General features: G+C 38.6%; 1 protein-coding gene across 1 annotated transcript in view; it reads right to left on the bottom strand.

Annotated features, from left to right (window-relative positions):
• Positions 1-11,617, bottom strand: part of arhgap46a (Rho GTPase activating protein 46a) — a 33,605-nt gene extending 21,988 nt beyond the window's left edge. The window contains exons 1-2 of the mRNA XM_079598287.1: positions 11,429-11,617; positions 587-1,054 (exon numbers count right to left, since the gene is read on the bottom strand). Of these exons, the coding sequence (XP_079454413.1) occupies positions 587-1,054; positions 11,429-11,442 (482 nt within the window). The 5' untranslated portion in view covers positions 11,443-11,617. The remainder of the gene's footprint in view (positions 1-586; positions 1,055-11,428) is intronic.
• Between the last annotated feature and the right edge of the window lie 1,984 nt (positions 11,618-13,601).

Here is a 13,601-nt window from a genome sequence, read left to right as displayed (position 1 = left end):
GCCTAAATTCAATCTATTCATCATATAAAGCGATCGTGCCTCTTCACAAAATGTGGACTAAATCGCTCAATTCAGATTCGTTTTACAATCTCTTTATGAACCTTTTGAAGCGTCAAACTGTTAGTTGCGTAGACTGTCAATGGAGAGTGCAGAACTGCCTCAGATTGTATTAAAAATATCTTCATTTGTATTTCGAAGATGAACGAAGGTCTTACGGGTTTGGAATAGCATGAAGGTGAGTGCAAGTACTTTTATAAATTGTTTCACATTTCTGCTTTTAAATCCTACAAAAATTGGCCCCATTAATTTCCACTAAGTGCTTCAATGTAACTTTGATTTCTAGATTTTTCTAAAGAAAACGAGGGACAAGTCAAAATAATTTTTTTGTGGTAATCAACATTATGCCACAAGTGCTCCCAGTTGAGCGTAACTTGTACTGAACCCAGAATGTTCCTTTAAAGTCAGGGAAAATGAGAGTGATATTCCAGCAGTCGAAGATAATTGGTCTCTGGATACGGCCAGTTATTTCTAAGGAACTATAACGACTAGACTCAAGATAACATGCAGAAAAAGCCCAGAGGCCTACCTGAGAGAGTCTTTGCTGCTGTCTGCGCCATGGATGTCTGGCTTCTGTCTACTGTCCATTTCTTGTTGTTTAGGCTCTTTGTCGGCACACTCTGGCTCTTTAGTGTAGGGCTCCATGGGTGGTAGAGGGGTGCATCTATCTTGACTCTCTATGGACTGATTACTATGTTTCCTTTCTTTAGTACCCCCATCAGTCTTGCGCTCGGATGCCGTGTTGCGTTTCATGGCCTGGAGCTGAGACAGAGGGACGATATCTGCACCCTGCGGCCTGTGCCACACGGTGATCCGGCCGGCAGAGTTGTAGTAGTAGAACCTGCTGCTCTGGGGGTCAAAAAGCTCCCACCACTGGTTACCATCAGCCTGGCGGACAGGCACTTCGGTTGGAGGGTCCCAACCACACTCTCCTGTGGCCAGATTCACGTACATGCGCTCTTGTGAACGAGGCTCCAGGATTTCCACCCAATCAGCACTGAAAAGACAAAAATAGAGAGCATTATCACCATTCAAATCGTATTTAAATTGATCATATTTATTATACTAAGAACAAACAAACATAGCACATTTATTGTCATAATATTGACCGTGATTGTTTTCCAAACAAAAGCTGGAATATTGGAATCCTAGTAAATAAAAATCAAATCAACTCAAAATGGCACAGATGTGCTGTTATAAATTAGAGGCTGCGCTTCATGGTCAATCTCTTAAGTGTAATCTGAAGGATCTGTTATCAAGGGAATTAGGCCAAAGCCAGAGAGAGATTCACCATGTGTGAGAGTGAATGTACAGAAACGCTGTCTAAGCACACCCATAATCCTATCAGCAGATACAGCCATGGACGAGGAAACAACGTAGTGAGCTGGAAAGTATTCACATATATTCCCACATGCACACTGGTCACTGCGAGACAAGTCTGGTCTCCCATCTGGTCACAGGTGCGCTTGTCGTGGTCTGAAAAGCTCTCTAAGTCATCTTAGTGTGTCATGTGACTGCTAAAATATTTATAGATGACAGGATTGGAAAGAAAGGGCGAGACTAAAAACAACGCAATCGTCTTGGAATCACATGTGCAGACATTGTGGAAAGTTCAACCAGGTTTGACATTACACTAAAATCTGAACTGAGCATGGTGACTACCATGAGAGTAAGAGGAATAAGTCTGGAAATGTATCCATTTTATAAATGCATATTATTGATCTTATTGTGAAATCTATGCACATTTTTGACCATACCAGACTTCTCCAATCATTTTGTCCTCACAAACCCCAACTTCTTCTTACAAACGACTGCAAGCTTACATTTTGATCTGCCTCCATACAATCGACACCTGATGCATAGAACCACTCGGATGTTCAATGTCACAATACGCAAGAAACGATCTGTTGCTACTTCCGTAACATTGTGACTTTAAAGCCAACAAATACAATTCTGAACCCAAATAAAGGTACTACTACATTTTACAATAAGACTCAAACGCAAGTCCAAAATGTTCACCTCCGTCTGGGACACAGAATGGGGAAAGTGATCGGATGGAGACCTAAACAAACAACAAACATTGAATGTGGCTAATTTGGGTCATGATAACCCTCTGAGAAACCTATTATTCGTTTGATCTAGTTTCCTAATGCAGAGAATCTTAAGTGTGCTAATTTAAGCCATGATGTGGTCGCTCAGACTATCTGTCACAGGCGGCGGGATTGCTTCTTTTCGGCCACCCAAACCAGTGAAGGGCTCAATATGACTCATTCCGAGAGAGTCAAACTACTGATATTTATCTCATGTGGTTTAAACCTTCATAAAATAAACAAACACTTACATACTAGAATAAAACGCAAGACGATACGAACACTCAGATGTCTAGACATGTAGACACAGCTACTGTAAGTTATCGTTTCGATTCATCTTCAGCTGTTTAGAATGGTCTGATGGTGCTCCAGTGAGGCATGTCAATGTTTGCCCGCTTCTGCGCCACAACAAGTGTGCTCAATCTCTCCTGCCACGTGCCCTCTATACCACTGGTTGGACAGTGAACAGTGTGTTTGTGTGTTGTCACGTCCATATGTCCATTTGTTCCCTGGGCTTCAACCCAAGCTGTGGCTCAGGATCAGAAATAGTCAGCCCACCTGTTCAAAGGTGCTTGAAATGTAACATGAGTAGTCCAACTGTCTTTATTGTTCTACTCCTTACATTTGAGGGGAAAAAGCAAATACCAAATCTGTTATAAAATGGGCTAATAAAAACAAATGTAGATATACAGAGGCCAAGAGAAACTAATATACAGCTGGTGCCAGGTAAGCTAGGAAACACAAACCAAAACAACAGAACTCAGCAAAGACATACTGGGACACCATCTGTCGCCGACATACCAATCAGCTCATTTTACCTTCATTAACACCGTTAAATATTTGGGCTTTGCCTTGAGAGAAACAGCAACTGACCTAAGGAAAAGCACTGATTTTATGTCAATGCGTCTGCAAGTGTGTCTGCACTGTCCTGTAGAGTGTATTCTGCACAAACTGTTTCTCGCTACTAGATCAAGAGCTTTATGGGTGGGAGCCGTGTAATTGAAGAGCAGTTAAACTGGAGGCCTTTTGTGTGCTGAACTCCACCCACCTTTTTCTCACTGGTTCAAGCAGCCTCAAGAAAGGCATGCAGTCTCTGCAACAGAATCCTTATGACTAAATTCCTCCTCATCAAGTTCAAATGTTTGGCATTATAGTATCAAAAAAACAGATTTGCGTACATGTGAAAAAATACAAAAGGAAATAATGTGAAAAGTTGCATAAGAAAGCATGAGGTATTTAGGTTGACCACCAAGAAGACCACTGTAAAAATCTCACTGGCATTTGGTTGAGAGGTCTCATCGGGGTATTTCCTGGGTAAATACACAAGCACATTTAGTAAAGCGATGAGAGTTTTGTTGACAAGCATAGAGAAAACTCTCCTTATTTTCATAAAAATAAGATTATAGATTAGAATCGAAACTCTAGAATTAATAATAGAAAGAAATTAATGTAATGAATTAGATATTCTTTTTCACATTATAGAAAAACTGTTTGTGTAATAATCAAGTAGGTATCCTGTTACTAAATCCTGTGCCATTTCTTCCTGTCTGTAATAAATGTAGCCTATCATATCTTTTTAAGGAACACTGTGCCTTTATCCCCTCCTGGTTCTGCTAAGGCTATTCTCTTCTAGTAGTGCTTCTCGGGCACTAGAAATATATCAATTTAAATAGAATAACGCCACCAAAAGCAGGCAGCACACAAGAATGCATCATACTAAGATCTTCACCCTTTTCTTGAGTCTTGACAAAAAAATATTGGCTATTTTTAGAAAGTGTCTAATAATATGTCAAATCATTTCCTCATTTATATAAAACAATGAAATTATTTTTCAAATTCTTGAAGTCTAGGAATCTGCACCATTGTTTAAAAATAGCTATAAAATGGCTGGTCTCCAAGCACTGAAAAAACAACGACTAAATCCATTGTTCCAAAATGAGGCCAAATGACGTTTTTATTCAGTGCTTTTTTTGGTGCGCAATTTTGAAATTCCACTTTAGCTGTTTCTGATTTAGACTAGCCGAGACCACTCTGAAAGAACGGAAAAAATGCAACAAAAGTCTTCTGTGCCAAAGTCTCTTAGCTGCCATTTACACCTCAAAAAGCTGAATTCCACACAATAAATAAAATACTATTCTGAGTTGGACACTTGACAAACATTTGCCACGCCAAGCCAACATGTTTAAAAACAGAACCTGCCTTTGACTTCGACAACTTATGAGTCCTCTGGCTAGTAGTTAGTGCTAAACACAACCACTTTATCTCAAAATAAACTGTGTTCCTGTCAACAGGTTATAAAAAAAAAAAAAAAAAAAAAGAATATCCTTGGAATAACAGGTGAATGGAGATTGGAATAACAGGTGAAAAAAGGTTCAGGTGACGTAATGCCATTCAATATGGTGGAACAGCATGCAAATTGTGTGATAGGTGGGCCGGGATTACGTAATTACCTCAAGGTGTGGCAAAAAAATGAAGTACTTGCTTAGATATATTTTTTAAAAATCAATTGCTTCTAACCTTAAATCAGTATTCACCTCTCAAACAATTTCAACCATATATGGTCTACAACTAATTTAACTTGCATATTAGTTGCATTTGAGTACAGAAAACATGCTGTGTCACTCTCAAACACAAATGCAGAGAGTGTCAGCTGAGTACACACAAAAGCAAACAGGCATAGTTCAACAAACAGAACACACAAGGAAGGACACTGCCCCTGAAATAGAGAAGAGTGAACAGTGAACACACTTCATTCAAACAAAAAAACAAACTGCTGCACCTGTCAGAGGAATTCTTTAGTTCTGTGAACTGAAGTGAGGTCACTCATTCCAGTGATACTAGGAAAAGCTGGACATACAAAATGTACTCATACACATTTGAATGAAAATAGATGGATGAAAATGGGTGGAGTTCTTCTGTCCCTTTCTGCTTCATGCAAATGCTCCATTCATCCCATGGTACTAACTAAACACCTTGAGAATGAACACAGGGTTAGATCTGGTCCCTGGGGTTGATATACAGTAGTGAAGGTGCAGCAGAATGCTCCATTTTTTGGAGTTTATGCTGTTTTCTGCTGATACGTGAACTTCATATTCTCTCATATATTACAAATGAAGAACAATGGACTGGATATGTGCAAGACATATGGCAACGTTTATGGGATGCCACACTAAACTCAATGGCCAAGTGATGCTGGTATAATTAGGGACAGTGACATTGGCTCAGATTCTGTGTCAAGAAAGATGAATTCTTTCTCTTCTAAATATAGTTCTCAAGTTGGAAAAGACATTCAGTTCCCACTTAAGGTGAACCTAGTTCCCAGGACATCCACAAGATGGATTAAAATGGTTATGCTGTAAAAGGAGGGCAGACATAAACAACATTTTTAAACTTGTTTACTCTTATGTGGCACTTACAAAAATAATTTACCGCCTATTTATTTTCTTATAGGAGTCAATGGCTCCTTCATTTATTTATTTTTGTTTTGTTTTTCTGGAGCCCTGTGCAGGTTACTTTTGCTCATTTTGAAGAGGGCAAATAACTAGAGCGGACCAGGCCTCCATCAGCAGAGGTCATAGTACAGCTGCTCCCGTCCATTTCACTTTTATTCTGCCTGGCTTTACAGACCAAGACCAACGCTGGCTTCATTTATCTTTGTGGGTAACATGTCAGTACTGATATAGCTGGCCGTGTGTTAACAGATTGGTTACAGGAAAGCATTCTGATAGATGGCTGAAAGCCAGCAAAAGAAGAGAAAAATAAGGTTAAACAGACACAGTTCATTCATACACAACAGGACATGGTATAGTCAGAGTTTCCTACACAAGAACGAATCTGAGAGCAAAAAAAAGAAATCACTTTTAAAAGCGTATTTTAATGTAATACGCTTACATTAAAAGCGATTTAAAAATACAGGCACAGGGCCTTCGATTGGATTAGACAAGAAAATAAGCCTATCCCTATCAAAACCAGAGCCTCAGCATTATCTTATTGGGGTCCTCTTATAAATAATGTCAACTCAAGACTTAAAAACCACAATAAATACAATCACAGTCATCTGTTTGAATTTTATGTTTTCAATTTATTTTATTACATAAGGTTTTATTTAATTACAAATTATATTTGGATTTATTAAAAAAGGTCTATTCATTTTTGGACCGGATTTGGTCAAGTACACACTGCAGCTAAATAAAGATGTCACTCTTGTTGATTATTTACAGAAGTGACAATCACATTCAACAACCAAATTAACATAAAAAAAATTATCAGATCCGATTTGAACAACTAGTTGGTAATATAATGACGACGTCACTCTTTTTTGAACGCTGACAGCTCGTCAAGAGGTGCGGTGCTAGAAAACCACAGAAACGGAGACATATATGTCATGAGAATGAGATGCCACATTTTTTATCTTTTTTTCCTTTAAAGTACTTTCTAGTTAAACAGCCGTCTTCTCTCTGATGTACACTAGTCTTCTCCAATGTTGTTTATTTGACTTAGTATCATGTCATTTTGCTTCCAAACTACATTTATCTTGTTAAGGATCCTCAGATATTTATTGGAAAACAAGAAAATTATTTTTTAGATTTTTTAAATCAACCAAAAATCTGCAAAGAGCATATGGCTAATGTCTCTTGCTTTTCCTGAGATGATAGCTAAAGCAGATAGTATTTAAGTGTTGTGGTTCAACGAAGGAGGGCATCAAACTGTCTAGCCAAATTGTAGTAAGTCAGTATCATATGCATGACAATATGTGAGAATTCCACCCATTACTAATGGATAATGGGGTCATGACAATGGAGAGCATTGTTAGCACAACCATCAGCCTCTATTCATTTGGAACAACCCCCTTTACAATTAAAGCTCTCACGGCACTGGTGGCCAATCAGAACACGAGTCGTGCCTCAGCGGGGGTGTGTGGCTTTGGGGTAAGGATAAGGGGTCTGAGATGCTGAACTACAACCCCCTTCCGAGAATTCTTTCTATATAAAGCAAGAAAAGTTGACCTCTTTGGGATGATGCACTGCCTGCCTGTGTGTTTTATACGGCTGTTTTTGTCCGCACTGCTGCTGAACTACTTCCTGTCTCAACGGACAGTGCTGCCGGAAATTTCTACTCTGGGCGGGAAGTCTGTAACTGCCAAACAGCAACTGTGTTAGCAAAACAATAAATCTTCTTTCTAGAGGGGACAAATCTGACAAGCCCACTGTTTGCAGGCCTGCACACCCACAACCCCAAAGGCCTTATTCAGGACAAACGAGCACACTGACAGCAACAGTGAGACGTGAACGGACATGTGTGAGGGGCTAAGACACACAGAAGTAGCGGAGTAGATGTGTGCTCAAATACAGATTCGCTTGTCTACTACCAGCTGTCAGCGTCAGTATTAACAGCATTCTTTCGAATGAACATCTCATTTTAAAATACAGAAACAACTGTCAAGATTTAGCAAGATAAAAAGATTAACTGTTCTCTGAGCTGACCTTCCGTGCCGAACATGATGATTTTATCATAACGTGTCCGGTCAGAGTCAGGCGAGCAACAAGTTAAAGTCTTACTTTTAGTGTTTAAAAGTATCAAATTCAACGCATCAAATTTCCTCTCAGGTCAGGCTGAGTGACTGGGTGGGAGCAGGGTCAGAGGTCACCTAACCACCTCAAAGGACGACGTTGTCAAAGCGAGCTCCTAGGAGATGGGAATTGGGAGCCCCGAATGCCCAACTAACTAGTTGTTAAAGGATTAGTTCACTCCAGAATAAAAATGTCCTGATAATTTACTCACACCCATATCACACATGTCTTTCTTTCTTCAGTCGAAAAGAAATTAAGGTTTTTGAGGAAAACATTCAAGGATTTTTCTCCATATAGTGGACTTCAACTGGTACCAACGGGTTGCGATGCGATTTTTGGCCTTTGAAAATCGATTTTGAATCGACCACATTTTAAAAATCGATTAATCGGAAAATAGATTTTTTTTGCCCAGCCCTACAAATAACGCCTTGATAAAATAATGTCCAAATGTTATTTGTTGGCCCATAAAATCCAAAGCATGCAAACAGGTAAACTGATGTGTGCGTTTATGAATGTATATTGTGTGAATATAAACAAATTTGGACTAAACAAACCACTCAATTCATATGGATTAGTTTTACGATCTCTTTCTGAACTTTTTGAAGCGTCAAAGTGGTAGTTGCGTAGACTGTCAATGAAAAGTGCAGAACTGGCTCAGATTTTATTAAAAATATCTTCATTTGTGTTCTGAAGATGAACGAAAGTCTTACGGGTTTGGATCAGCACAAGGGTGAGTAAATGATGACATCATTTTCATTTTTGGGTGAAATAACCCTTTAAATAATGTGTCTAAGAAACGTAGTGTTTAAAAGCAATTAGACAACTCGTTAAAGTCCGCGTGAACCGGAAGTTCCAAACGACTTTTCTCAAGTGTTGTGACGCATTTCCGAGTGAAACGGAATATTGAACAGAGGGCAGGGTTTTACTTCAGCGCTCCTCCTCTCCATCTCTCGCCCATAGCAGAGTAACGGTTTGAGGGAGTGGTTAAGCGATTAACCAACCCAAGTCGTCAAGCCTATGTCATCAAAAAAAAACAACCATTCCAGACCCGGAAGTAACTTTTCAAACTTTGATAAAAGATAACTTCGGCAAACAATTTTTTCCCGTGTATTAACTTGCACGGATTAATTGTTCACCACAAGACTAGTAATATCGGCTAACAAAGTCATGCCGACTTTAAAGTCACAATGAAACATTTTGTGATAAACATCTGTGTGAAACAGATTATTGAGAAAAATAAGGGCAGTTCTACCCATCAGCTATTAATTGGATGGAGGGAGACCTGAATGCAAACTTGCAAAATTGTAAGAAAGGACCAGGGTTTCATCAACAAGGAAATGTAAGCCATTTTCATGAGATCAAAAATATGAGCCCAAAATTGAGTTTTGTAAAAAAAAATCATAGATGAACAGTGCACAATAAGATCCATAAGATCTATTTAGAAAATGGATAGGATGAATTTCCACATACCAACTTTAAGACGACTAGTCATTTTTTAAAAGATAGCCTACTGTATGTATTTTTTTTAAACCACACGACTATTTGTGATGCACAGATTCAGTATATCATCTACACAAAAGAACAGAATCATCCTCATCTGACAAGATGAGAAAACAAACCTGGAATAGAAAAGCAACTCATTGGTGCGTGAGACATGGCTTCAGGCTGACCACTGGAGATGGGTGCTTTTCACATTGAGCTCAAAGGTCTTGTTAAAACACTGGTGCTAAACTGCTGTCACAATGCTACGTCCTCCCTTTGTCTGCACACTATTGTGTACCAGATATGCAAACAGGGGAAAACATCCTATTGTAAGATCTCATTCTGGATCAAAGATAAACCTCAGCCTGTCAAAACATACATTTACACTCACTAGCTGGAACAGACCATAAGAGTGTCCATTAACTTCAGTCAGTGGTCTTATCATATTAGAGTTTCTTCAAAATGGTGCAAAACTAGACCACATCTGAAGAATTTTAAAACAAGCTTCAAACTTGAGCTTCATAGAGACATGGCAATGTTAAAAGCGTCAAGTGTCCAATGTCATGCCCCTGCTCAGCTTCTGAACAGGGAACTCGGAGAGAGGAACAGAGAGCCATCAATACAACGGCTGATCAAAGCTCGGTAGTGTGTTACATCAAACAGTGCACACTCACAGAAGTCTTTCAACCACCTCTTTTCATCTATTTACACTTCAGCATCTGTGTCATAATCAAGCTCAGGGTGGAAAAAGAGGTTACTACATTTTAATTTAATGAATTTAATTAATTCGTACATCTGTAACCCTGCAATAAACAGATGTTCTGTGTTTTTCTGGCAGTGCAGCACCAGCTAAAGCAACATGCGTCCACAGCTCACATTATGTGACTTCAATGCTTCTAACCACAGTAAAGTCGACAGAAGGTATTGTGGGATATCAAAGAGGGTTCTGGTGGTTTCCTGTAACCATCAGCTCATATTAAGAAGACCACATTCAATATCTGATACAAGACCGATTCTTGAATACTGGAACAAAACAGTTAAAAACTAAATATAGTTACATATCAAGGAATTATTGTGATTCAACATGTTCTTCCATTTTCTCTCAAAATGAGCATTTGTCAGATTTAACACACAAAAAAAGAAAAAAATAATGTGCCACTATGCCATTTATATTTATTATAAAAAACCTGACAAATCTAGCAGTTCAATTAATGAATAAATAGAGTGCATGGATGCTACTTATTTTAAACTCCATCTATTGCATTGTCACCAAGCCATCATTTGGTGTATTAAATGCACTAATATTTAGATAGGACAGTTTTAAAATTAGGGGGGGAAATTAGGTCTTAATTAGAGAAATTAGATAACAATTAAAAAATGATCTTTATCATTTGTAAGATGAGTATAAATATCACGATTGTGACAGAAAACAAAATATAAGCAGAGTTAAATTATATACAAAACATGCATCTCACAAGAGCTTGTGATGTTGTTGAACTCAAATGGAGTGAAATATGGAAATATCTTCAGGAAAAAGATATGACTTTGATACTGCCTGATTTTATTTATTTATTTTAATAAATATGTGGAGACCAAAAGTAAGGACACAGTTGTAAAACGTTAAAAAAGAGGCAGCCAACTAACTTACATACTAGTGATCATCTCTGATTACTTAAGAATGGAATTAAAACTGTTAAGTTAAAGTTGTAAAACCTGTTTTGTTCCATATCTCAAGATCAGTGAACAGGACTCTAGTTTACCCTTTTTTTATCAGATGAGATCAGTCTGAGATTACAGTAATAGAAACACTAAGTTAGTCAAAACAGCCAATAATCTGTGACTGAGCTGTTTATAGTGAAGTCGGTTCAAATCAAATCAGTTCAAATACATATGGCCGAAACAGTTGGCCTCCGGCAGTGATGCTGAATAGTTAATGACACGACTGAACAAACGACAGCAGCAAACTGAACAAAATATCACATTTGACTGACTCCGCGTGAGTCGTGGGAAAATCATCTCTCCATTCACACAATCTCCACATTTTACTTCATACTGATTTATAGCCGACATCTTAAGCAAATTGAGTTGTATGTATGTATAGTTTCCTATTGAGTAGTAGTTAATTTACAGATCTAAAACTAGTTGAGGGGTTAACGTACGAGAGAGAAACCGCGCTAACTTCTCGTGTCAAAACTTGGTTAATTTTCCAAAAGAAAGATTCAAACTTACCTTTTCCCAGCCATTTCTTCTCACATTGTACGGTTAAACCACACAAAAATATAAAAGGATAGCGTAAAGACGGTAAAACTTTATCTCCTTGGTCTGTCGGACGTCCTGCGCGAGGGCTTCGTGATATGTTCAGAGTCCTGAATGCTCGCGTCGCGCGCCTGTGCTGGCTGCGTGCGCGTGAGCTGGTCTGGATGACTGGGGGGGTGTCTCGTGTGCAGTGTGCACCGCTCTCTCTCTCTCTCTCTCTCTCTCTCTCTCTCTCCACCCCCTACACACAGATACTGCAACTCCAGTTTACCTGACACGGAGTAAATGTGGCGGCCAAAAAGTTTAGTAAAACAAACTACATGCCGTGGAAAGTTTTTGTGTTGGTTTATAGTTACTGCACGACAGGTGCAAGTTAAGGTGGAGTTGGATTTATATGTTTGATTGCCTGAAGGGATTTATAGTAGGCTATATCGGATTATTCAGAAAGCGCCACCTGCTGGCTAATATAAGGCAACACAACAGAGCACAAAATGTCTCTCATTTACGATATCCTTCTGAAAAAGCACAGAGAATGCTTTGAGAATACCGGTAGCAGGGCCGTCGCTGGTGGGGTGAAAGGTGGTGACAAATCCAGCAGTTATACTATAGGGACACTATTGCATGAATAATTATAATATTTATTAGTTGTATGCCTGAGATTTAAAATGAAAACCACAAAAAAACATGCAACTTGGTTAAATATTTTTTCCAAATAGCTGCTTCTCTTGCCTCCCTAAAAATGGTTTAGTCCGATCTATTTATTAGTTATTAATAAATACCCCGCCCCAGCTCGTGAAGAGAACCAATCAGAGTTGAGGCGGCATTGCCTGAAGACGTTAATCTGGTGGAACTGACTCACTGGAAAAATGTCGGGAAAAAGAAAATACAAATCTGGTTATCAGAAACGCCACGAAAAGAAGGAGAGGGAGGCCAGGAGAGTTGTTGGATCCCAGTCAATTAAAACCTTCTTTAACGCAGGTAAGTGTGTTGTAAGTGTATTGTTCGCTGAGAATCAGAAAACTACCGTCTTCTTTCACTTTTCATTAACGGGCGCGAGCGGCACTACCGACTGAATGATTACGCGATTAAAATCCCTGTCCTTTTCACTATTGTAAATAACTTGACACGAGACACGACGCATTGCATTATGCATAATATGACCTGCTGGCTGGTGATGTGTTTATTACATCAAGAAACACGAATACAACTGCACTTGAATTAATAAATGTATGAGCTTTATTTAAATATTATTTTACCAGTTCCATATTATCTCTATTAAAATACATAATAAGATAAATCTTTTTTAAAACTTTGACTACATTCTTAAGACTGTTACTTACGTGGTTTGACCATACGGCAACATACGACGAAAAGGGTACCCCATAACGTCAATATGAGACGGAGACATAAGCGCACCAGCAGCGCCCCTTAACGGTACCCTAACCCATACCTAAACCTAACCATAACCTGAACCGTCTCATATTGACGTTATAGGGGTACCCTTTTCGTCGTATGTTGCCGTATGGTCAAACCACGTCAGTATGTGACGTTTTGAGATGAGACTGTGTTACAACCCATAAAAACATTATTTTATCGTTCCTTTTTTAAAAATTGGTTTTCTTATTATTATTTTTTTTTTTGATTGATTGATAGGCCTTACACCTCACTTCACTCCACTTCAAGCTTTTTGTTAATTTGTATTAGTTGTAATTTTATAGAATTTTAAGATACTTTTTAATTTTATTAGTTAGCTATTTCAATGTTCATTTTTGAAAGAAATTTCATTTTTCTATTTAGGCCTATTTTCTTTTTATATTTAATGTTATATTTGTTTATTTTGCTTTTGCCGATGTTCATTAAAATCTTGATTTACATTTATTTGTTATCTGCTTTGTTATTTTGTAAGAAAACCCTAGTTACATGTGGGCCTCCATGCATATTGTACAGTACGCCAACAATATATGAGTATGCATGCAGAAAATATATTGGTGGAGGGTGGTGGGGGGCCCACATCAATATTTTTTCAGGGGGCCCCGGATCCTCTAGCTACGGCCCTGACCGGTAGTTTAGGTTTAGGCTGCTCTATCTGGTCTCAAAGCCTGGTTTTAGTTTTTTTTTTTTAAATCCCATCCTGGCTCAAATGGGG

Source organism: Phoxinus phoxinus (genome assembly GCF_949152265.1).
Source record: "Phoxinus phoxinus genome assembly, chromosome: 22".
In the NCBI taxonomy this organism is placed as follows: Eukaryota; Metazoa; Chordata; class Actinopteri; order Cypriniformes; family Leuciscidae; genus Phoxinus; species Phoxinus phoxinus.
The sequence above is the reverse complement of the archived record's forward strand: the minus strand, read 5'-3'. Positions and strand labels throughout refer to the sequence as shown.